Source organism: Pelophylax lessonae, assembly GCF_965119305.1.
Source record: "Pelophylax lessonae genome assembly, chromosome: 4".
Lineage (NCBI taxonomy): Eukaryota > Metazoa > Chordata > Amphibia > Anura > Ranidae > Pelophylax > Pelophylax lessonae.
This window is the reverse complement of record NC_138771.1, coordinates 604,098,273-604,123,995: the sequence shown is the minus strand read 5'-3', so window position 1 is coordinate 604,123,995 and position 25,723 is coordinate 604,098,273. Positions and strand designations below refer to the sequence as shown.

Genomic DNA, 25,723 nt, shown 5'->3' with positions numbered 1-25,723 from the left:
ATTGGACTTCTCTACTGCCTTTGGCACAGTCAACCACCCACCTTGAAAATTCATTTATTCAGGGAAGCCTACCCAACCACTACCTAAAAACTATACTTCTGCTACCTCCATCAGATCATCCCCTGCAGCTTTTACCTTTTGTACCACTTCCCTCCCCTCTTTAGATTGTAAGCTCCATGAGCAACGCCATCCTCTTATTACTGTGTTGAACTGTATTGTAATTGTACTGCCTCTTTTTGTATTGTAAAGCGTTGTGCAAACTGTTGACGCTATATAAATCTTGTATAATACTAATATACATGTTGGTGCATATACTAAAACCTACATCACTGGTCCAGCTAATTCCACCTTCTACCTCCCCTTTAGTTTTATTGTTTTCGGACAGATTCCGTATGAACAATTCTGACTGTAACAGTCTGCCACTGAGACACAACTAAACAGATAATTTATTTACATTTCTGCTTTACTGGGAAGAAATTCTAGAACATGAGGAGTGGATGCTGGTTTGCTAATGTAATAATCTCTTTTTTTAGCAGCTGCTCATAGAAGGGTTCTAATAAGGAAATGGGAAGATGATGAGATTACCAGTGGATGTGACCTATGGGATCTGTAACATACTGATGGGAAGATCGATGCAAACCAAAAATCTGGTCCCTGGTAAAAGGTGTTACAACCAGAAGCAAAACAAAATGGATTCTATCTGTGCTTTGTCTACTGCAGTTTAAAGCTGAAGTTTAATCTGCTTATATTTCGCCTTCCCTGGTTTCTCCCTCCCCTCCTCATCGACATGCTAATGAAACGTTTAAAAAAAAATCAGTTTTTATTCAGCTTATTTTAAGACACAGTGACGTCACCAACGGGTCTCTGTGCATTGGACCTGTCTCCTGCCAAATCCTGCTTTGAAGGCTTGCAAATAACATCCTAGCTATTGCATACAATGCAGTTCTATCAAGTGAGCAACCCAAAGTTCCCAACATTTTGTAATGATTTTCAAGACATATTAGCACTATTTGGAAGACTACAAACTGCTACATATCTACATTCATTTCAAATATTGGCATCCTTTGCATCTCAAATGCTGCCCATCAATGCATAAAACTTAAAGTGTAAACCCTAAAAATTAAAAACTAAACCCCCAAAAAAAAAAACTTTGTCCCAGGCTTCTAATGCTAATGGGAAATACAGGTGATGTCCCTGTACCTACTGTCCTACTGTCAGAGCTGGAGGTTCCAAGTACCATGAGAATTCACTCCAGCCTGTTAAGGGAGTGCATTCTTGCAGGATTTCGTATTTGAGTTCCCAGCAATGCCGAGAGGCACGGTGACATCACCCATGTCTCCCGCAACACTGGAGGCAAGTCTGAGAGGGTGGAGGAAGGTTTTGTTTTCAAATGGGCTTTGCCATGGAAGGTCCACTTTAGAGATTAACGCTGCTAGGTATTAAACACTGACCATATACCAGTGATGGCGAACCTTGGCACCCCAGATGTTTTGGAACTACATTTCCCATGATGCTCATGCACTCTGCAGTGTAGTTGAGCATCATGGGAAAGGTAGTTCCAAAACATCTGGGGTGCCAAGGTTTGCCATCACTGCCATATACTGTAATACAACTATTTCGTAATTTCAGGGAAAAAAATCAGTTCTTAAAAAAAATAAGGCCTGATTTTCTAATGTTTAATGAAAAGAGATAAGGCGAGGTGATGTGAAATACTGTATAGCTAATCATGTGAAATATTCCTCTTGACTATTGGACTACTGGATGTTTAAAGTGAATAAAATATGAATAAGTACAGTATATTAGTATCCCTCCAGATTGTTAAAGGTAACCTTTATGAGGGATATAGAAAGGCTACTATTGTTGACCCCTCCTCTAAAAATGCTAGCTGCCTGGCTGTTATATTAATCCAATTGCTTCCAGTAAGACCACTCTATGTCGCATGCGGTTGTGGCCTTCTAGCACCTGATATATGCTATTTGGACATGAACACAGATTTTTTTTCAGTTCTATTTTACAGTGCAGACCAGTGACTGAGCTTAGTTCTATAGTTCTCTTCTAACTGGGTCAGTTTATCACATATTGGCACTCCATGTCCATTTAAGTGTCCATTTCTTGAAAAATGTATATATTATGTTAGTTGTGAACAGAGTAGGGAAGGCTTAAAACCTCTGTTAGGTATTTTTTGCTGTCTGTTTCCTTTGGGGAAACTTTTTCTTCACTTCCTGTCTCGAAGACACAACAGGAAGTGAGAGGAATCTCTTCAACGTAAACCCCTTCCTAGATCATCAGAACAGGCGCTCCCATTTGAAGATTCCCCTCTATTCCTATTCTTGTGGCAAGTGTACCATTTTAGATTTCCCATCACTTCCTGTTGCAGGGACAAATGTATCCAGAAGAAAGGGAGGGTGATTCCCCCCACAGGGAATACAGACGGCAATAAATACATGAAAGGGATTCTTACCCTTCCATAGTTTATTCAGAATGTTTTTGGACTATGGAACCACCCTGTTGGAAAATTTCCGCTCAATTAGCATCACAGGCTTTAGACTGCAGAGCTGATCTGTATATTCTAATGGCAAAGAAGTTTCCCTGCTGTCAGAATACAAAGATACAACATGGAAGATTCTCCCATCCACCTCAAATGTGTGGATAGAGAAATAGGTTCAGATTCTTTTAAGTTCAATCTACTGGTTGAACAAAAAAAAATGGACTTATCTATGGCCAGCTTTGCACTTTAAGTGCGGCATGATGTATGTCCATTTGGTAAAGTATTTAGCATTTGGCCAGTAAAACAGGCTACTTAGAAAGGGATCACTTTAAAGTAGATGGCCAGCCTTTATATGAATATCATATCCCTGAGGAACCTGGCACATAAAATCCAGATTTAGGCATACATATACCAACAGATCTATTAAATCTAAATGTTTAGGATGAACCTTTGAGGGCAGCAATATGAGAGTTGCCACTGCCATCTTTTCTTTAAGGGTGCAGACTACTGGACTATTACCCTGATATACTTTATATCAAATAGTAGTTGGTCAACTGGACTTGTTCAGTAATGTTGAAGACATTTCCTTGCTCTCCCAAACCACTGAAGTTCTGAAGAACCGAAGAAGTGGCTTGGAGAAGCTATGAAAGGTCTTTAGTACTACATAATGGGTCCAATTGAATGTGACTACTACTGCTATTTAGGGAACACTGTGTAAAAATGATTCCCGTATATACTCGAGTATAAGCCGAGATTTTCAGCATGTTTTTTCATGCTGAAAATGCCCCCCTCGGTGACGTGCCACCGCTCATGTGCCGCATGCCCGGGAATAGCCGAACGTGTACGGGCTTTCCCGAGCATCGGCGGCGCATTCGCTGTGATGTATTGGCGCCGGGCGGCGCGATTTTTAAATCGAAGGTGCCTCACCGAAAGGTAAGTGAGACTCCTCCGCAGCCCCTGCATTTCCTCATGCAGTGCTGCGGGCATGGTACAGGACATTCTCCTGTACCATGCCTGCAGCACTGCATCTCCTGTGCCATGCCTGTACCTACTGTGCCATGCCTGTACCTACTGTGCCATGCCTATACCTACTGTGCCATGCCTGTACATACTGTGCCATGTCTATACCTACTGTGCCATGCCTGTACATACTGTGCCATGCCGGTACCTACTGTGCCATGCCTATACCATCACCTGTGCTATTCCTGTGCCATGACCTGTGCCATGCCTGTACCATGACCTGTGCAATGCCTGTGCTATGCCTGTACCATGACCTGTGCCCTGCCTGTACCATGACCTGTGCCCTGCCTGTACCATGACCTGTGCCCTGCCTGTACCATGACCTGTGACATGCCTATACCATGACCTGTGCCATGACCTGTGCCATGCCCTTACCATGACCTGTGCCATGCCTATACCATGACCTGCGCCATTTCCTGTACCATGTCCGCAGCCCCTGTTTTGTGTCTCCTGGTGGTCCAGTTGGGTCCAGTAGCTGCTGCATTTCCCACCCTAGGCTTATACTCGAGTCAATAAGTTTTCCCACTTTTTTGTGGTAAAATTAGGGGCCTCAGCTTATATTCGGGTCGACTTATACTCGAGTATATACGGTATATCTCCAGCTCAAAGTACATCAGCATGATCAGTAAGTTGTAGGAGGGCTTAAATCAAAGAATGAAGAATGTGGCAAACCTAGAGCACTTAACCACCAGAGTTGGTCATTTTACACCACCCCCTGCTATATAAGACAATAATGATCCTAAAATAAAACAAATAATAATAATGCCCATAAAAGAATCACAGATTGTGAAAACTGTACTGTCCTCCTACACTGGTGGTTAGTGGAGAACTGTTCCTGTACACTGGCCGTAAGTGAAGAAGTGACCCATCACATTGTATGTCAGTGGAAAACTGTCTTCTTACATTGGTGGTCATTGTAAGTGGGAGACAAATCTATCAATGCTCAATGAACCCATGGCAACCTTTGTGGGAACACCAGTTGGGAGACCCTATTCTAAGGCTGGATACACACTATACGATTTTCTTTAGATTTACCAAAACCATATAATATGTGGTCAGACCTAAACACTTTCAATCTGTATGCAATCAGGCAGGCCCTTGCACTACATAGTTGAAGGTAAATCTAATGGAAATCTACCAACAAAAGTTGTATAGTGTGTATTCAGCTTTAGGCATTTAATCATAAATAAACCTTACGCTAGATGATGTTGAAATAGGTAGATGATATTGAAATGGGACTGCTGCAATTAATTCCTGAATACTGGAATAAAGACACCGTGAAAACAAGAGTGCACTATCTCTTTAAATCTGATAACCAAACCAGTGCAACCATTGCTTACATTTATAAATTCATGTGCATTACTAAAATTCATAAATGTGGTTAATAAATGGCCATACAATCAAAATAGTCCATCATTAGTAAATTCATATTAGATCATGATATATCCGAGTGCTTCCAGAGTGCTCAGTGCTCCAAACATATGTAAAGTGCTCCAGTGCGAATGAGGTGTTCTTCTAAAAAGTATAATTGGCCTCTTACCAGACAGGGGGTATCTCAAATTATAGAGATCAAGCAGTTCTAAACATCTTTCCTGGATAGCCGACACTCTCACCATCAGGCGCCCAGTTAGCTAAGTCACCCCGTCAGTAAGAAATAGCTACAGTGTTCCCACTGCTGGAGTGTATGCCTGGTATCTTACTCCACACTGTCCACACAATCAGCAGCCATGCACATTAAATAAGAAGGAGAAGCCACATAGCGTAATATCTAATGTGCATGGCTACTGATTGCATGGACGAGGAGTAAGATACCAGGCATACACTCCAACAGTGGGGACACTGTAGCTATATCCTACTGATGGGGTCACTTAGCTAACTGGATGCCTGATTGTGAGAGTGTCGGCTATCCAGGAGAGATGTTTAGAACTGTTTGATCTCTATAATTTGAGATCCCCCATGTCTGATAAGAGGCCAATTATACTTCTTTGAAGAGCGCCTTATTCGCACTGGAGCACTTTACATATGTTTGGAGCACTGAGCACTCTGGAAGCACTCGGATATATCATGATCTAATATGAATTTACTAATGATGGACTATTTTGATTGTATGGCCATTTATTTTGCACATTTATGAATCTTAATACACAGGAATTTATAAATGTATTTGTATGCAATTTTGTATATATCATATTTTTGTTGCACCTGTTTGATTATCAGATTGAAAGGGATAGCGCACGCTTGTTTTCACACCATTCTAAAGGATTGACTTCTGTCATCAGTTGATTAGGAGATCTTACTATACTCTGACTTTCTAATCTGTATGTTTGTTCCTGGTAGACATGATGAAAAAAATAGTTTCATTCGATTCGTTAATCTAGTTATTTAGTTTTGTTAAATTTGGTTGATTTGTTCAATTCATATTCAGGATTCGTTTTGGAATTCATATTCGGAATTCGTTTTATGTCTTTTTTGAATTTTCTTTGAATTTTCCAATTCTTTGGTATTCAACCGATTCTAAATTTTTTTGGTACTCAACCGATTCTAAATTTATAGTTTTGAACCGATGAATTTAAAATCGGTTGAATCGAAAATTTTTGATTTTTTTTTAAAACGAATGCGGCAAAGCGAACAAAAGAAAAATCTTCATCAAATGATTACAATAAATCATTAAATCATCTTTGGCATAACAAAATACAGCATTATTTCCAAATAATACACTAATAACACACAGTCTTTGATTTCAGAAATATGTTTACAGTTCGAATTCAAATGGAATTGGAGAGGTGGATCCAGGAGAGGACGTGTGGACTAAGCACAGCCTCTGCCCTGCCAAAGGTAAGAGTCCTAATCAGGGGAGGCATGGATTAGAATAGGGAGAGAGGAAAGGGGACTGTAATCATTACTTCACAGGCCCCCCTTTTACAGAATAGTCCCCTTTACAATCACAATACCCCCTTTACATACTTTACATTACAGTGCACCCTTTACAGAGAAGTCCCCTTTTTATCACAGTGCCCCTTTACATATCAGCGCCCCCTTTACAGTACAGTCCCCTTCACATCACAGTGCCCCCTTTACAGTGCAGTCGCCTTTACATCACAGTGGCCCCTTTACAGAGCAGTCCCCATTACAATAATGTAAAAGGGCACTGTAATGTAAAGGGGACCCTGTAATGTAAAGGGGGGCTGTGATGTGAAGGGGAACTGAGGACACTGAAATAAATGGGGGACTGTGGTGCAAAGGGGGGTTGTGGTGTGAAGGGGGGCTGAGGACAGAATCTGTGAATATCCCATACCCATCCCATTCATCAAACAACCACTCCCCCCCCCCCCCCGGGAAATTGGCCACCATGAAACCAGTCCCTGGTGCCTGAAGGTTGGAGACCGCTGCTCTGTAGGATCCGACACACAGCTTACAGGGGGTAGCTGGATGGGGCAACAGGGGAGCTCTCGGAAAGTATTGGTGTGTGTTTGGGCAGGATGGAATTTAAGAAACCCTGTCACTTTCAACTCAACTAGGCACACAGCCTATAAGTGTATAAGGAATACTAAAGCATCTGATTTGGCAAGCATTTGCAAATCTTCAACCAGCACTTTTTAAGCCCTTAAAGTAGTCAAACTTCTAATTACCTGAAAGCACCATAACATTTTGTAACATGAAAAGCCCTGCAAAAGATGCAAACCTCCCCTCAGCTAACACAAATTACTGACCACTAACTGCCACTACAAATTAGTTATTCATAAGTAATACAACAATATTAATATCAGTGCAGTCCATTGTTGACCCAAGCCCCCTAACTATAACTATTCCTAAAAAAAAGTTCCTTCCTCCTCCTTCTACCTGTCCTGCCTAACCGGTATAAAAAAGGTGTGTGTACGTCTTTTTGATCCGCTCTGGTCATGTCATCCTGCAGCTTCAGCATTCCTGTGTCAGTGAGCTGCTGCTGCAGGGGAGAGGAGGGAGCGCCGACAACTGCAAGGCCATGGGAGCCTATGGGTGATGTCATGATTCCACAGCTATTGTCAAGCTCTCCACCGAGCTGTAGGATGACGTGACTGGGCCAGAGCAGACTGAATATAGGTAAGTACATAGATCTTTTTTATACAGGTTAGGCAGGAAAGGTAGGAGGAAAGGGGAGGAACATTTTTTTAAGAATAGTTATAATTTTCTTTTACTTTAAGTCAAGTGCTGGGAGTTGAGTTCTGCTTTAACTAGAAATGATTATATAAAGTAAAGAGGCATCGTGGTGTCTATGATGTTTTTGATGGAAGATGAATGACATGTGACATAAAAAATTATGCAACTCACCTGTAATTTTGTCTCTGACCAGCTTGCAAGATTCAATGTCTCCAATACTGCCGAACAGGCTCTTGAATTCCTCCTGTGTCATGTTTTGTGGAAGATAGTTGACGATCAGGTTGGTTTTGCTGTCGTCTGCGGCCCCATTTGTGCCGTTGAGGATGCCCACGCTGCCGGGACCATTACTGGCCTGTGTTTCCATGGTGCTGATTATCTGCTGGAGGGAAGAGAAGAAGAGGAAAGGCAAGACGTCAGCATCCATCAAATAAATGTACAAGGTGGTCATGTCAGCCATGACAGTGCAGTTCATATTATGTCATCTAGAAAATGGATGAAGTCATCTTTAATGGCCACGAGGTCATTGGTGGCCTTGTTAGGTTCCCATTACTGATTACATGATTGGATTCAGGAAAATCTTGTCACATCAGTGCACTTACTATAAACCAGTGAGCTCATCAAAGTTCCCGTCACCAACTAATGTCAGTCAGGACACATTCATCAGGATGACTCATTTGTATTACTCTATCAAATTAAAGTGCTAACCCAACCAAAACTCATTTATCTGTTATGGATGGCCAATGGTCAGATGAATCACCCACTGTTTTTTATATTCTAGGATAGTGATGGCAAACCTTGGCACCCCAGTATTACTTTTGCCATGATGCTCATGCACTCTGCAGTATAGTTAAGCATCATGGGAAATGTAGTTCCAAAACATCTGGGGTGCCAAGGTTCACCATCACTGTTCTAGGAACTCCTTCAGCGAGATCACCCCACCAGAAAACCTGTCACATCTATGGACATTGAATCTGACCTCCGGCCTTACTTTCAGTCTTGCATTGTTGTACAGGCCCTTCTCCTGTACTGAAATTGCTTACTCTGATTTCACTGCACCCTGTGAGTTTCTCACAATGTGCATTGGAAGATGCAACAAGTCAGATGGAGTCTGCATCATTTCCTGGCTGGAGGACGTCCAGAATCATCTAACACTTTCCTTCCTCGCTAACTTTCCCTGGCCCACGCTTTCCATTCATTGGAATTCAGTTCTTTTAATCATGGAGACTCCGCATCACATGTGGGCCTTACCATAGCTTCTTGTTTTCAGGATGCTATGTACAGCACCCTGCCAGCTGCTCCTGATGCTCCTGCCACCATCCCTAATCTGCCTGCATTGCATAGGGAAGCACAAAGTGATGATGTCACTGGGTCTAAAATAAGGTATGTAATGAAAACAAAAAGGCTTTATTTAATCATTTCATTATCATTTCGATGACAGGGTGAAGAGGAACCCGGAAAAACAAAATATAAGCACAATAAACTTTAGCTTTAGACTGTTTATACATTCCTAAAAAGCAGCTTTAAAACAAACCAACCTTTCTAGCTGCTTCTTGTGTGAAGTTATTTATTCTCAAAGAATACACAGACTCGGAAGACTCTAGTCCGATCCTTTGCCAGCGCAGCTCTAATTTTTCTGCTCCAGTAAAGGAACTTCATTAGCCTTGAATACTTTGGTTGTATACAGTGAAATAATAGCCCTGGCAGCTGGGTGGGGTATCTGTTAAAGTCATAAACATGGGGGTACAGTAAAGCCTGGTACACACTAGCAGTTTCTTTTTTCAGTCAACCCAGCGGGATGAACGAAAAAAAAAACTCGGAAGGAGATCCTGTACTAATAATCTGATGTTAGTACAGCGATCTCCCCGCTGAGCTATTGTGTTCTGACAGGGGGATGCCAGAACACAGCGGTCAACGCTCTCACCCTTTGGCTAAGAGCGCTGATCGGTTGCGGCTTTGCAGACCTTTTTCAGTCATACCCCTTTGAATGAAGCTGGACAATTGGTCAGCTTCTGTTGGCCCGGCTACCGCGCACATTGGCCGAATATCAGCCGGTTTGTATTGAACCGGCCAATACCCCCCGATATTGTGCCCTTGTGTAAGGGGCTTAAGGCTATGTTCGCATGAGTACCAAAAGGAGAAAAGTGGCATTGAGTTCTCAAGTGTCCATATTTCCATGTTCTTCAGGCATTGCAAAATGCTGTCCAATTCAATGGCTTCCTCTGGTGGGTGCTGACAGCAAAATAGAGAATAGCATGCAATCCAAGTCCTAAATAAATGTAGCCTAACATTGGCATGTGGGCAGTCACAGCTTGAATCTTCCGGCTTCTATGCTGACTTTGGCTGCCCACAGACTGATCCCAACTTCTCCATCCAACACCCAATATCAAACTCTAGTTAGAATCTGGTCACTTATGGATATATCTTGAGACGGAAATGACCACTGCCAACATTGTTAGACAACATATCTGGCAACAGAGATTTTGGAGTTTGATGGATCACCTCTGAGTGACCCCAGCAATCCAAAAATAGCAGCCCATGTAAGTTCTCAGTCGCTCCAGTTGGAGCTTACAAATGGCTGAGGGCATTCTCTCTGTTCCGATGTGACAATGTTGGGCTAATTACCCAGCTACAGCTTTGTCACATAGAATAACTCTATGTGAGTCTATGTGAGCAAAAAAAAGATGAGAATGTGCTTTAAGGGCCAACATCAGGATTAAAAAAGATTATTTGGGGTTTGATGGGCGTTGGGTGTTGGGGTTGGTTTCTTACCATACACCCAATGCGAAGAAATGTCACCAGCACACCAAGAATTCCTCAAACGGGTCCAAAGCTTTATTATGTGGTCACATGCTACATAAAAAGACAACGTTCCAGAGCCACGCAGGGTCCCTTCGTCAGGTCACTTGCCTGATGAAGGGGCCCTACATGGCTCTGAAACATTACCTTTGTATGTACCAGATGAGCACCTAAAAAAGTTTTGTGCCCATTTGAGAAATTCTTGGTGTGCTGGTGACATTTCTTTACATTAGGTGTCTACGGTTCCATGCCTGGGGTCACTGCACTAGTGGAGAGCCATTCCGGTCAGGAGAACACAGTGATTACTGCTAGCAGCTTTAATAGCCACTAGTAATAATCGCATGAAAAATTAGACAGGTTGGTTGTACCCAATCGATCAACTTGGGTAAATTCAGCCTGCCCATACATGGTTTGAATCACAGCGGTCCCTGCTGAATCGGTCGAGATTCAAATCGTCTATAGCCAGCTTTAGGTAGGGATCTTAGATTGTAAGCAACCTAAGGGCAGGGACTGATGGAGATGTATGATATACAGTATCTCACAAAAGTGAGTACACCCCTTACATTTTTGTAAATATTTTATTATATCTTTTCATGTGACAACACTGAAGAAATTACACTTTGCTACAATGTAAAGTAGTGAGTGTACAGCTTGTATAAGAGCCGGTTCACACTAGCGCGACTTGTCAGGCGATTTGTCAGCCTGACAAGTCGTGATCCCTCACGGTCCATTGACCGCTACAGGACCCGTTCTAATAGGAGCGACACAAGTCGCTCCGACTTAGAAAAAGGGTCCTGTACTATTTCGGGGCGACCTCGGAGCGACTTGCATAGACTTCCATTATGTGAAGTCCCTGCAAGTCGCTCCGAAGTCGTGGTGCATGGTAATGCACAAGTCGCCCCCGAAGTAGTAAGGAGTCGTGTCGCCTCAGTGTGAACCGGCTCTAACAGTGTAAATTTGCTGTCCCCTCAAAATAACTCAACACACAACCAATCATGTCTAAACCGCTGGCAACAAAAGTGAGTACACCCTTAAGTGAAAATGTCCAAATTGGGCCCAAAGTGTCAATATTTTGTGTGGCCACCATTATTTTCCATCACTGCCTTAACCCTCTTGGGCATGGAGTTCACCAGAGCTTCATAGGTTGCCACTGGAGTCCTCTTCCACTCCTCCATAATGACATCACAGAGCTGGTGGATGTTAGAGACCTTGCGCTCCTCCACATTCCTTTTGTCCCACTGATGCTCAATAGGGTTTAGGTCTGGCGACATGCTTGGCCAGTCCATCACCTTTTTGTAGCAAAGTGTCATTTCTTCAGTGTTGTCACATGAAGGTATAATAAAATATTTACAAAAATGTGAGGGGTGTACTCACTTTTGTGAGATACTGTATACGTAAAGCACTATATAAATACCTGTAAGAATATTCTGCACCCCTACACGTATTAATCAATTAAACCCTTGCAATGATTGCAAAAATCCTGGAGCTGGGCATTATTTCAAACCTGTTGCTTGGCTCTGCATGGGCAAAGCACAAGTTTGGTTTAAAGTATGCTTAAGGCATGCTAAAGTGGCTTCTCAATCAAGATTATCCTAAGCATGCCTTAACTGGCGCGCCTTAAACAATATTACAGCTTGATGAATCAGGCTCATAATATCCATCTTGTGCCGGTCTGACTTTAGTAGAACGAATTCTGATTGTCTGCCGAGGATTACTGCACTCTGCTCCCTGGATAAGCCCGTTAGTGTCTTAACTGTCACTTTTCTGTCACATTCATGAAATGCATCCACTGTGGCGAAGCCTGAGAATAGAACATGTGTTTTGTCCCGACAGTGACAAATAAAACTTGTTGAAGCATGTCGGCCTTCTCCTTATTCCCTGGTAATCTTTTTTCACAGGCCGCTGCAACCGTGAAAGGACTGCGGCGCTGCAAGACATCTGCCCTTTTTTTTTTTTTTTTTTACACCACATCTTTCTTTTCTATGCCACTAACATTTCCAGTGGAAGAGAAAGACAAAAACTCTCGTTCATCGCTAAATAAGGCCTTGGATTTTTTGTAATATTCTGGCTGTCCGGATTAGCACTGTAAACGTGCAGTAATCAGGCAGCCATGCTGAGCTTTCCTTCCTGCTATTAATGGGAAATTCTCAGGCACCGGATACATTGTGGATGGTTGTGGTGAGAGCAGTGGCGTAGCGTGGGTTGTCAGCACCTGGGGCAAGGCAAGTAATTTGAGCCCCCTAACCCGCAAGATTTTAGCACTCGAGTCTCTTCCACTCGATTAGTTATAGAAACTCTTACCCCCTAAGCACATGTATTGTTTGTTATGAAAATACTGATGTAAATAAAGTAAAATGCATCTAAATACAAGTTTGAATGACCAGCATGCCCCATTTCAATGCAGAGAGACAAGTATGCCCCCTTTCAATGCAGAATAACCAGCGTGCCCCCTTTCAATGCAGAGAGACCAGCGTGCCCCCTTTCAATGCAGAGAGACCAGCGTGCCCCCTTTCAATGCAGAGTGGCCAGCGTGCCCCCTTTCAATGCAGAGAGACCAGCGTGCCCCCTTTCAATGCAGAATGACCAGCGTGCCCGCTTTCAATGCAGAGAGACCAGTGTGCCCCTTTCAATGCAGAGAGACTTACCTGCAGCGACGGCTTCTCTTCAGTCCCCCGCATCTCCTCGAGTCTTCCCGCCTCCTCCTCGGCCAATGGCATGCGTTCGCATTTTGGCCAATCAGGAAGCGGGTCTCAGACCCGCTTCCTGATTTACCAGGAGGAGGATCCGTGTGACAATAGCGAATTTTCATTCGCTATTGTCACACAATGGGTGGGCTCGGGGCGCACTGCTCTGCGCCCCAGGTCCACCCTTTTTTGAAGCCTATTAGAGCCTCTGGCTCTAATAAGGTGATTAAAAAAAAACACTTTGTGACAGCGCCAGGCTGCTGAATCACTGCCTGCTAAACTGACTGAGCAGTGAGGAGAGGCGGCATAGGCGGGGCTTGGCTTGCAACGCCACCCCACCCTACACCAATGGACAGGTGAGGCACAGTCCAGCCCCGACCCACTATTTTCAGCCATAGGGCAGCCGCACTGGACATCTCCCAGCCTAAAGATGGAGGCAGCCGCAGACAGTGTGTGAACTGTGTATGTCAGAGCCAGACAGACAGAGTGACATTGTGGATGCGCCCCCCCAGATGTTGCGCCCGGTGCGGCTGGCCCCCCCTGCACCCCCCGCGCTACGCCACTGGGTGAGAGCGGAGGGAGCGGCAGCAGTGAGCAGCATCTGTCAAGCCAGCGAGCCAGCCGCCCCATGTAATTAGCATGGCAGTCGCGAGTAAGCAGGACGACTTTAACGAGATTTCAGCCGAATTAGGCCATAAAGACCCTTTTCATCCTCCAGGCTGGGATTAAGAAATAAACAGTGAGAGAAAAAGAGATAAGGCTTTAAACCCATTACTAAAATCCTGCTAGACGGCGGCGGGAGGGTTAACGACAAGGCCGCATTAAAACCCCTCCGAGCGGATTCTTATCGAAGAAGGAAATACTGACAGTTCTTTAACTTGGCAATCATTGTCACTGACCCAGATACGTGAGCCCTGGTATCAGACGTGTTCATACTATCCGAGCGACGCTTCTCCCGGGCACAGTTGTCAAATGTCCGTGATGTCCACCAAACAAGGCCCAGATTTAAGGGTAGAAAATGTGTGCACACATTAGATTCACTTCGTGTTTCTTCATGCTAATTTATAATGGCATATAAAGCCTCTGCCCTTTTCTTTGTTTGATCTGTTATTGCCTATTTTTGACAATTTTTTTTTTTTAGTCCTCCAACCATAACTTAAGACTAGATGTGGCTGTGGACATTCTAATATTGACTTATAATTAACAAGGCTGAAACGTGCTTTAATGCTTTAGTGGGCAGTACAGTGGCTAAAGTGGGGTACACACTATAAGAAAATCGGGCGAACGATCGTCCGATTTTCCTCGTTTTACAGCAAATCGGAACCGATGAACGAAAACTCATACGAAAGTTTTCGGAAGACAAAGGCCTTTTTTGCTGTTGTTTATTGTTTCTGATTATGCGCAGTCTTTCTTTTCTGACTTTTGTTGTACAAATATCATACATAAATGGTACACATTAAACGAAAATCGTTAATTTTTTTTCCCGTAACGAGAAAAATTTTGGAGTTTGTCCCTTTGAGAATTTTTGTACGAAAATTCTGAATCGGCTGTAGAAAGTTGTGTACACACTATATGAAAATTGTACGAAAATTCTTTGGGCGAAAATATTCGCCCAATTTTCTTATGGTGTGTACCAGCCTTAAGTGGTTAGCACTTCTGCCTAGCAGGGTTGGTTTGAACCCCAACCGAGGCACTACATGCCTGGAGTTTGCACATTCTCCCTGTGTCTGTGTGGATTTCCTCCTACATTCCAAAGACATGCCGGTAGGTAAATTGGACCTAGTATGTGTATGTTTGTGAGTTATGGACCTAAGACATACAGTAGCTCCCAACTGTCCCTGATTTTGAGGAACTGTCCCTGATTTAGAAACAAAGTTCCTCTTTGTCCCTCATTTTGGTCTGATCTATATAGTTATATATAAAATGCACTTTTTATCTTTCAAAAAGTGCTAAACCTTTCATCCAATCTCTAAATTGCTGCATTTGTAAATTTCAAAAGTCAGGATAAAGGAATAATAGTGGTAAAAAAAAAACACTTGTGGGTTTAAAGGGGTCGTAAAGTCAAAATGTTGACGCGTTTCACGATACTGGAGATCGCCATGGTTATGAATAAGCGATCTCCAGTATCGTGAAACGCGTCAACCTTTCGCATGTCCCTGTGATGTACTGTCTGTATTTTATCTATGGTGAGGAATAAATGCTTCGATGTTTTCATCAAGTTCCGGAATGCGGTTATTTTTTCTCTTTTGACTGTGAAGTTTATGGATGGCGGATCCGACTCGCACTGGAATGTTTTGTCTCACCTGAGCGGCTTTTCTGTGTCAGAATCAATGCAGTTCCATTTTGACAGACTCTGCTTGCTCAGCAGGGGATTGCTCAACTGATCCCCGATGAGCAGGCGCATAACAGGTCCATCTCCGCTCACTGTGCAGAGACGGACCTGTCAGAGTCCCGCTCTCCTCTATGGGAAGTTCGGATGAAAATGGACAGCATGTCCGATCGGTCCGAATGTGTGAAAGGGGCCTTAATCCATTCTATGCATTAGGATAAAAAGCCTTCTGTGTGCAGCAGCCCCCCTAATACTAGTCTGAGCCCCCTCTCTATCCAGCGATGTCCACAAGCGCCTCAGCCATCCGGGACTATTTCTCCTGGTTAGCTGAGACACAACAGCGGGGCCATTGGCTCTCCCTGCTGTCAATCAAACTCAGTTAGCCAATTAGGAGAGAGAGGGGAGGGGTGGGGCCAAACGGCAGCTCCGTGTCTGAATGGATACACAAAGCTGTAGCTCGGCGCGTGTGCCCCCATAGAAAGCCGCTTGCTTTGGGGGGCACTCAACAGGAGGGAGGGGCCAGGAGACCCGAGAAGATTAGGCTCTGGGCTGGTCTGTGCAAAACCACTTCACAGAGCATGTAAGTATAAAATGTTTGTTATTTTAATAGAAAAAAAAACAAGAATTTACAATCACTTAAACTTTTTCTTAATTTCTCCTTTAAGGGGGTGTGGCAGGGGGTGTGTTCTATGCCTTCATAGTTTTGCTGATAGGTGTCCCTCATTCCCATCTCAAAAAGTTGTGAGGTATGCTTAGATTGTAAGCTCCTTGAGAGCAGGGACTGATGTGAATATACAGTGCTGTGCGAATACTTGTAAAAAAGAATAGTAATAATGCAAGCCCTCACTAACCTCTGCAGCTGCAGCCGCAATGAGAAATTCATCCTTAAAGTGTAAGTTTACCAGGATGGATCATAGAAATTCTGATTGGTTAAAGTGGTCACATGGCAGAACATGACAGAACTGAATTGCTCTGATCTCTCCCAGAAGCCCTAAGGATAGAAAGGTGGAGCATTCAAATCCCAGACCACTGCACCGGATGCCTGGGCAGTGATAGATAATCACCCATAGAAGTAAGTGCAGGGTGGTTGTTAGTTTACCTTTTCATTTTTTGAGAAAAGGCAAACTTTTTTTAATGGCGAGGGACAGTCCACTGCCGGAGCATAAGCAAGCGCCATCCCAGGGGAGCGGAGGATCGGGTAAGTAAAAACTACAAGCAAGATCCTACTTAAAGACCTAATGTTCTGTGTCCATGAGGCCTTAAAGCTTACGTAAACCTGAAAACAGAAATGTAATATATTGCGGCTTACCAGCCCTTAGATGTGGTGGAGCATTCATTTTCTTTTTTCAAGCTAAGAACATTTTCAGCAAGTACAGAAAACACCTGTTGATCTTGCCTACTAGTCCCATCGCTTCCTATGCAAGGGAGATGGACAAATATACACATTTGAAGTCCAGCCTGGGTGGCAACCATGGCTACTTCCATAGATACAGTGGAGGAGTGAGTGTAGCCACCCAGGAACAGGAAGTGTGTTATTCAAAGGATTACCAGGTAAGAATAAAGCTTAAAAAAAAACAAATGCAGGTACCTCAGTTAAGGACTGGTGAGCTGTAATATAATACATTTATTTTATTTTATTTTAGATATGGCAAATGTTCGCAAGAGAAGCAATGAAGTTGTTCAAGTGGGGTCTCAGCATTCTACTCTACCCTCTTCCTGTGCTCCCACTTTGTGTTCACATTAGAGATTAGAAGGGTGGCAGAATGCTGAGACATTGCTGGGAGGGGGAGTAGGGTGAGTTGAACTGCTGAAAACCAAAGTGAAAGTTTTTGTGAAACTTTGAGAATGATTTTCTCCACAGTGCTTGCAGCTACAGAGGTCAGCGAAGGCATGTTTTAAAAGTATTTGCTGCTCCTGATTGTCCACAGCTTACTAAATACTTATTGCAATTTTGTTTAGCAAGAGTGAGGAACCCAGAAAGTATTGACTGCCTAGTAATTTCACTTTCAATAGATTTTTATAGAAAAAATATAAAGGTACAAAACATGGCATGTGAGAACTTTTTGATATTGTCAAGAATATAGTAGACAGCTAGAATGTAGCTGCTGAGAATGTAAATACATGCAACAATATAAATTGCATAATAATAAACAAAACTTGTAGCTTGTAAGTTAGAGTAGGTATTGATAAGCCAGGTACAGGGGCGGACTGACTATTCGGGCACTGCCTGAGGGCCCCGGGCCAGGAGGGGGCCCCATGCAGTGTTGTCAAACTGTCTCTAAAAATACTGAAGCTGGCTTCCCACTGTAGCTTTAGGAGTCTCTCACTCCCAACTCCTGCTGCTGCCTCCCACCTGTGTGCTGTGTTTGAACAATGGTGTGCGCAGAGCAGACCCGGCAGAACGGAACTGGCTGCTGTCCGGACCAGGAGTCTAGTCCCCTGTCATGACCATTCATCTTCAGTCTGCTGCCCTTTACTGATAAGAGGACAGCTGTAACAGTCACCACATTCCGACAAAGTGATTCTAAAAGGGTTCTATTTTTTCTTTAATTAAAAACATATACTTACCTGCTAACTGTCTCCTGTAGTAGGTCCGCAGTCTCTGATTGTCTCCTGTAGTATGTCTGCAGTGTCTCTGATCATCTCCTTTAGTAGGTCCGCAGTCTCTGATCCTCTCCTGTAGTAGGTCCACAATCTCTGATTGTCTCTTGTAGTATGTCTGCAGTCATTGAACGTCTTGAGAAGTATGTCCGCAGTCTCTGATCGTCTCCTGTGTAGGTCAGCAGTCTCTGACCATCTTCTGTAGTAGGTCCACAGTCTCTGACCATCTCCTGTAGTAATTTTGCAGTCTCTGACTCTTTCCTGTATCATGTCTGCAGTCTCTGGCCGTCTCCCATAGTAGGTTCACGGTCTCTGCCCATCTCCTTTGGTAGGTCAGCAGTCTCTGACCGTCTCCTGTGGTAGGTCGGCAGTCACTGACCATCTCCTGCGGCATATCTAGCACTAAATAATATGCACATCCTTTTGGTGTGTTAGGGGCTGCAGTTGAGGCCCCCAAAATCTCATCAATTGACCATCACAGCAATGTGTACACACCCAAGTAGCTGCTCTGTTCATTTAGAGGTAGGTGGTCAAGAGGCAGTTCTCTATTGAGCCACTCTTACACCCCGATCACACTGGCTGTCCCATCAGGTCCAACTGTGAGTTTTTCAGACGGACCTGATCGGACATTGCACTCTCCCCTATGGAGCGGCGAACAAATCCAGAGGCATGATGGTCCTATTTTCCATCCATCCAGCGGATTGGATCAAATATAATCGCATGAAAATGGACAGGCTGTTCGTTTTTCCCCGATCCCTCCAAAGAGGTGAGCGGGACTCTGAATGGTCTGTCTCTGTACAGTAAGCAGAGATGGACCTGTCATCTGCCCTGCTCAGCGGGGATCAGCGAAGCGATCTTCTGCTGAGCAAGCGGAGTCCGTCAAATGGAGGCGCCCGTGTGAAAGGGGCCTTAGACATAATCTGGTCATGCCCATTGCTCTCTGCAGTTTGCATAGCAGAATTTTTTTTAACTGATTTCAGGGAGGCTGATTTTTTGTCATGCTGTGTTGACTTTTTAATTGTAAATTAGGCAAATTACTTGTTATAACCGTTGTCAGTGCTTACATATTGTGTTTATACTGTTTAAATACAGATTGTCTTCATTCAGTGGCGGCCGGTGCATAGGGGGCGCCAGGGCGCCGCCCCCCCTGAAAAAAGGAAGAAAAAAAAAAAAGATAAAAAAAAAAAAAAAAGATTGCAAAACGAGCAATAAAGTTTGAAAAAAAAAAAAATTGCGTTCGCCGCCGCCGCCGCCAGCCGATGTGGAGGGGGTGGGGGGGTGGGGTTACCACCCAGAAGAGGCGCCGATTGGCTGCCTTCTGGGGGGCGTGGGGGGCGTAACCTGGGCGCAAGGCAGATTCCTTGGAAACCCCCACTTCGTGGATTCCTGGCTGTGATTGGTCCAGCCTCCAGCCTGGACCAATCACAGCATCCAGGACATCCAACGCTGACCCCGCTGACGTCACTCGCAGCAGTGGACCGGACCGCGGGCGATGGAGTCGGGTGGACACCGGACGGGAGTGACGGCGGCACCGGAGAGGAGACCAGACCACCGGAGGTCATCTGCTGGAAGAAGACATCACCACCGGTGAGTCCTCGTGGTCCTCCTGTCCTGTCAGTCCTCCATGACCATCCATCCAGCTTTTCCACCGCCATCCCCCTATGCTCTGCCTCATCCCATGAGTCATGGGATGAGGCAGAGCAGAGGGGGATGGCGGTGGAAAGGCTGGATGGATGGATGGTCATGGGATGAGGCAGAGCAGAGGGGGATGGCGATGGAAAGGCTGGATGGATGGTCATCATGGGCCATGACCATCCATCCATCCAGCCTTTCCACCGCCATCCCCCTCTGCTCTGCCTCATCCCATGACCATCCCTCCCACCGCCATCCCTTTGCCTGATCCCATCTCTCCCACTGCCATACCTCTGCAGGGGGCATGTACGCTGGTCACTACATTGAAAGGGGGCATGTACGCTGGTCACTGCATTGAAAGGGGGCATGTACGCTGATCACTGCATTGAAAGGGGGCATGTACGCTGGTCACTGCATTGAAAGGGGGCATGTACGCTGGTCACTGCATTGAAAGGGGGCATGTACGCTGGTCACTGCATTGAAAGGGGGCATGTACGCTGGTCACTACATTGAAAGGGGGCATGTATACTGGTCACTACATTGAAAGGGGGCATGTACGCTGGTCACTACATTGAAAGGGGGCATGTACGCTGGTCACTACATTGAAAGGGGGCATGTACGCTGGTCACTACATTGAAAGGGGGCATGTACGCTGATCACTGCATTGAAAGGGGGCATGTACGCTGGTCACTGCATTGAAAGGGGGCATGTACGCTGGTCACTGCATTGAAAGGGGGAATGTACGCTGGTCACTGCATTGAAAGGGGGCATGTACGCTGGTCACTACATTGAAAGGGGGCATGTATACTGGTCACTACATTGAAAGGGGGCATGTACGCTGGTCACTACATTGAAAGGGGGCATGTACGCTGGTCACTACATTGAAAGGGGGCATGTACGCTGGTCACTGCATTGAAAGGGGGCATGTACGCTGATCACTGCATTGAAAGGGGGCATGTACGCTGGTCACTGCATTGAAAGGGGGCATGTACGCTGGTCACTGCATTGAAAGGGGGCATGTACGCTGGTCACTGCATTGAAAGGGGGCATGTACGCTGGTCACTACATTGAAAGGGGGCATGTACGCTGGTCACTACATTGAAAGGGGGCATGTATACTGGTCACTACATTGAAAGGGGGCCTGTATACTGGTCACTACATTGAAAGGGGGCATGTACGCTGGTCACTGCATTGAAAGGGGGCATGTACGCTGGTCACTGCATTGAAAGGGGGCATGTACGCTGGTCACTGCATTGAAAGGGGGCATGTACGCTGGTCACTGCATTGAAAGGGGGCATGTACGCTGGTCACTACATTGAAAGGGGGCATGTACGCTGGTCACTACATTGAAAGGGGGCATGTACGCTGGTCACTACATTGAAAGGGGGCATGTACGCTGGTCACTACATTGAAAGGGGGCATGTACGCTGGTCACTACATTGAAAGGGGGCATGTACGCTGGTCACTGCATTGAAAGGGGGCATGTACGCTGGTCACTGCATTGAAAGGGGGTATGTACGCTGGTCACTGCATTGAAAGGGGGCATGTACGCTGGTCACTGCATTGAAAGGGGGCATGTATACTGGTCACTACATTGAAAGGGGGCCTGTATACTGGTCACTACATTGAAAGGGGGCATGTACGCTGGTCACTGCATTGAAAGGGGGCATGTACGCTGGTCACTGCATTGAAAGGGGGCATGTACGCTGGTCACTGCATTGAAAGGGGGCATGTACGCTGGTCACTGCATTGAAAGGGGGCATGTACGCTGGTCACTGCATTGAAAGGGGGCATGTACGCTGGTCACTACATTGAAAGGGGGCATGTACGCTGGTCACTGCATTGAAAGGGGGCATGTACTGTGTGGTCTGTGCTAGGGGGTCTGTACTGTGGGGTTTGTACAAGGGGCCTGTACTGTGGGGTTTGTGCCACTCTGTCAGTGTATCCCATAATAGGGCCCCTGCTCCCTATTATGGGATATACTAGTACTGATGGAGCCCTTAATATGTGATATATTGGGAGAATTGGTTCACGCAAGCAAAATACAGGGGACAAAATGGGTGGGGTCTATAAGGGGTGTGGCTTCTGAGAAATGGGAGGGGCCAAAATAGAAGGGCGGGGTCTTGCGCCCCCCCATCTTAAAACTTCACCAGCCGCCACTGTCTTCATTCCTAATAGGAGTTCTGTGATTTTTCAGGTTGTCAGTTAAAAATTAGCTCTTTCAGTAAATTTTCCATGTTTTGTCAGGGAACAAGGTTGATGTTCCTGTTGCACAGCCCCTGGTTGAGGAGGAAGTTGGCGTTCCTGAGGACTGGCTACGGGGAGTCCTGTCTCATAGTCTGGTTCAGCTGGTCTGGGCCCTGCAGCACCACCAGCCAACCCCTCAGGGCTCGTAAATAGCTGGCATGGCAGTGGAGGTCAGGCTGGCCTGGTCAATGTTGTCTTCCGGCAGCGGCTCTGCCCGATTAGTGAGGTCCATGCACCAGCTGGAGCCGTCTAGGCCGATGGGAGAGTGGGCAACCCTCCTCCGGGAAAAAGTTCTGTCAGAGGAGAAATGGTGCTGTGCAAGTTGATGGAGGCTCCCTCTGAGATAAAATAAAGGATGGAGACCTCTGAGGTGATATGAGGGATGGAGGCTCATCTGAGGTGACAGAGCATATATAATGCAATGTGTCCTCCTCGCCACAATGTTCTCCTCTCTGTGAGGTTTGCGTCCTCCCTCACAGGATCTTATAATAACAAAATTCTCTGAGGAGACTTTATATAATACAGGAACTTCTACTATGTCATTACTACACACAGCCTCCAAACTGTCCAGTCACCAAATATTTCCACATACATAGACTGCTATGTGTCCTGTCACTAAACATTACTACATGAAAAGCCTCCAAAATGTCTTGTCTTGGCAATATGGAGGGGAGGCTTTGTGTGGGTGGGGACACAGGGGGCCCATGATCTCCTATTGCCCCGGGGCCCCATGAGTTGTCAGTCCGCCCCTGGCCAGGTAATATTTCTATAGGCCGCAAAACAATAAGCAGGTCCAGACTTCAAGTCTAAATCAACAACAATATCTGCAACAAGAAATAAGAAAGAAGGAAAGAGAAAGGAAAGATGTCCACAGTAGGAAGATGGGAGAGAGAGGCAGGATAAGGGAAAGGGGGGGTGAGCGTTAGGGATGCCCAAAGCCAGCACCCCAATTCTGGACTAGTATTATAAGTTATAGCTCTCTGGGGACAATGACGGATGGGCATATCGTATCCATGGGGTCCATATCTTGGAGAATTTATTTTGCGTGTCCAGTAGGATGCTGATCAGTTTCTCATGAATAAAGAAGCCGTCGATCCGCTGATGAACTTCCTCAAAATTGTTTCTTCCAGGCTTTGGCAATAGTCTGTTTTGCCACTAACAAAATGTAGGTTACCAGTTTGAATTGGGCTTTAGTAAAATCTGGGGGGTTTATTACCATACTAAGGATCCCTGGGGAGAGGATGATCGAACAATTAATCGCAGAATGATGATCGAAGAAAGAATGAGCTTCTGAACTTTGGTCCAAAACCGTGCGAGCATGGGACATGTCCACCAGGTATGTAAAACGTCACCTGGCATTGGGGAGCCACGAAATCACAGACTAGTATGGGAAAGCTGAAGGCAGGCTATGCATTATGGGACCAGGTACCAATTGGGCTTTAGTAAAATCTGGGGGGTTTATTACCATACCAAGGATCCCTGAGGAGAGGATGATCGAACAATCAATCGTAGAATGGCGATTGAAGAATGAATGAGCTTCTGAACTTTAGTCCAAAACCGCGCAAGCATGGGACATGTCCACCAGGTATGTAAAACGTCACCTGGCATTGGGAAGCCACAAAATCACAGACTAGTATGGGGAAGCTGAAGGAAGGCTATGCGTTATGGGACCAGGTACCATCTGGTTACAGTCTAGTAATATCACTGAGAGAGGACCTGTCTAGATAGAAATATGGGAGGCACAATTACTAACTGTTTAAACATGCAAGCTTGGGGCTGTCATCTTCATCCTTCTGTTACTACTTAGTGAGTTACTGACCTGAATTAAACATGCAACCAGGGCAGCCTCAGGACTCTTGCATGTTTTTTTTTTTTCAAATCAGCGAGCCTCTAGGTGGTGAAACCAGGTTAAGAACACAGCATCGGAGCCTGCACATTCAGAAGCAATTCAGCTACTGTATGGCTGTCCTGAAAGGCTTTGTTGAAGGACAGAGAATGTATAGTCTGCTAAATGTTCTTCAGACTACAATGCCTACAAATAAAGACATACCATAGCAACCGCAAATGCATAGATAAATATGTCAGTGAATCATATATAAATACAGTACAGTAAGTACAGTAGAGTATCTTTACTATTTTCTACTATATCTAAAATGGCAAGTCCAAGTCAGGTGAGTGCTTTCAAAGTTTTGCCCACAGTCTACGCCAAAATACAGCCTTCTATTTTATCGAATGCCTCGTACACACGCAACGATTATTGGCCGTGAATTTTTCGGCCAACGTACGATCGGCCGATTTTAGTATGATGCTTCCGACAACCGACTCTGACTTTTCGGCCGAACAAAATCTGGTGTGCATGCTATAAAATTTTTGTTGGCCGTCAACACAACGGCCGATTTTCCGTCAGTCAGTACAGATTTCGGCAGACAAAAATCAGATGAGCAAGACTGGGCATGCCCAGAGAAGAAAAAACACACGGAAAGTCAACCAGCACATGACATCACTTCTGAAGTTGGTTTTTGTTGGCCGAGAAAATTTGTGTGCAGTCTAGAGCACATTTCAACCAACACAACAACACTGGACAAAAGACGGCCGATCGGTCGGCCGATAATCGTTGCGTCTATACGAGGCATAAGTACTTACAAGCTAAGGGACTATGCAAACAAATGGTGCAGCGCTACAACCTGCAATCTGAAGGTGGCTCTAAAACCCAGTACTCAGGCTGAAAGGTCTCTGGAGCCTCACTGCTGCACAATCCACGAAGAAATGCTGACACATCAGTATATAACAGCAAAGCAGCTATACTTTACCATAGACAGTGAAATACAACCAATAAAATTACAACATGTTTCGGCCATTTCAGAGCCTAATCATGACCCATGATTAAGGCCTGAAATGGCCGAAACGTGTTGGGATTTTATCGGCTGTATTTTACTGCCTATAATAAAGAACAACCGCTTTGCTGTTAAATAGTGATGTGCCAGAATTTCTTTGATAAGGCCCCCATGAAGTGGAATGCACCTGAAATCATACTGCATTTGTCCATCAACATAAGCCCCTGTTGACACAAAGACTTACAATATATAACAGTTTAAGAAGCCAACCATTATGTGCAAGTAAAGTACACAAAGCAACCAATTAAATTCCCTTTTGCATTGGTCTGAGTTCAGCAAAGTAAATTCTTATTGGTCGCTGTATGTTTTTCACTTCAAACAAGGTCTGCCTATTTAGTGATCGCCCCTGTTGAAGCACTGCACTAAATTGCAAAAAAATAAAACTTTGGGAGAAAAAAGTTATTATGCCAAACTTTCCCCTGGCTTCTATACTGCAGGGGGCGATGGTGGTAGCAACGTGCAGACGAGATCCCATGGAATGTTGAGTAGCCCATATTTCAAGAGAAGATTTTTTTTTAACACAGATCATCTTCAAATAAAGTTTGGGCTAACCAACATTCCCAGGAATCTTTCTGAAAGGATGGTGACATCCCCCTCACATTTCAGTAATTCAATTAAAAAAATGAAACTTATATTTATAGTCCATTTTCCAGCAGAATTTGGCACCTGCCCGCGCTGCCAAAAGTACCAATACCTGGTTTATTGATGATGGTATCACTGTGCTTGATTGGTCAGCCAACTGGCCTAACCTAAAGCCTATAGAGAATCTGTGGGGTATTTTCAAGAGGAAGATGAGAGACACCAGACCCAACAATGCAGATGAGCTGAAGGCCGCTATCAAAGCAACCTGGGCTTCCATAACACCTCAGCAGTGCCACAGGCTGATCACCTCCAT

General features: G+C 44.9%; 1 protein-coding gene across 5 annotated transcripts in view; it reads right to left on the bottom strand.

The window, feature by feature from the left end:
- Window positions 1-25,723, bottom strand: part of ELAVL3 (ELAV like RNA binding protein 3) — an 88,913-nt gene that overhangs the window by 28,658 nt on the left and 34,532 nt on the right. For 4 of the 5 annotated variants that reach the window (XM_082254151.1, XM_082254149.1, XM_082254153.1 and 1 more), the window contains exon 2: window positions 7,817-8,024. In XM_082254151.1, the coding sequence (XP_082110277.1) occupies window positions 7,817-8,024 (208 nt within the window). The remainder of the gene's footprint in view (window positions 1-7,816; window positions 8,025-25,723) is intronic. The other variant, XM_082254150.1, reaches the window with a different exon arrangement.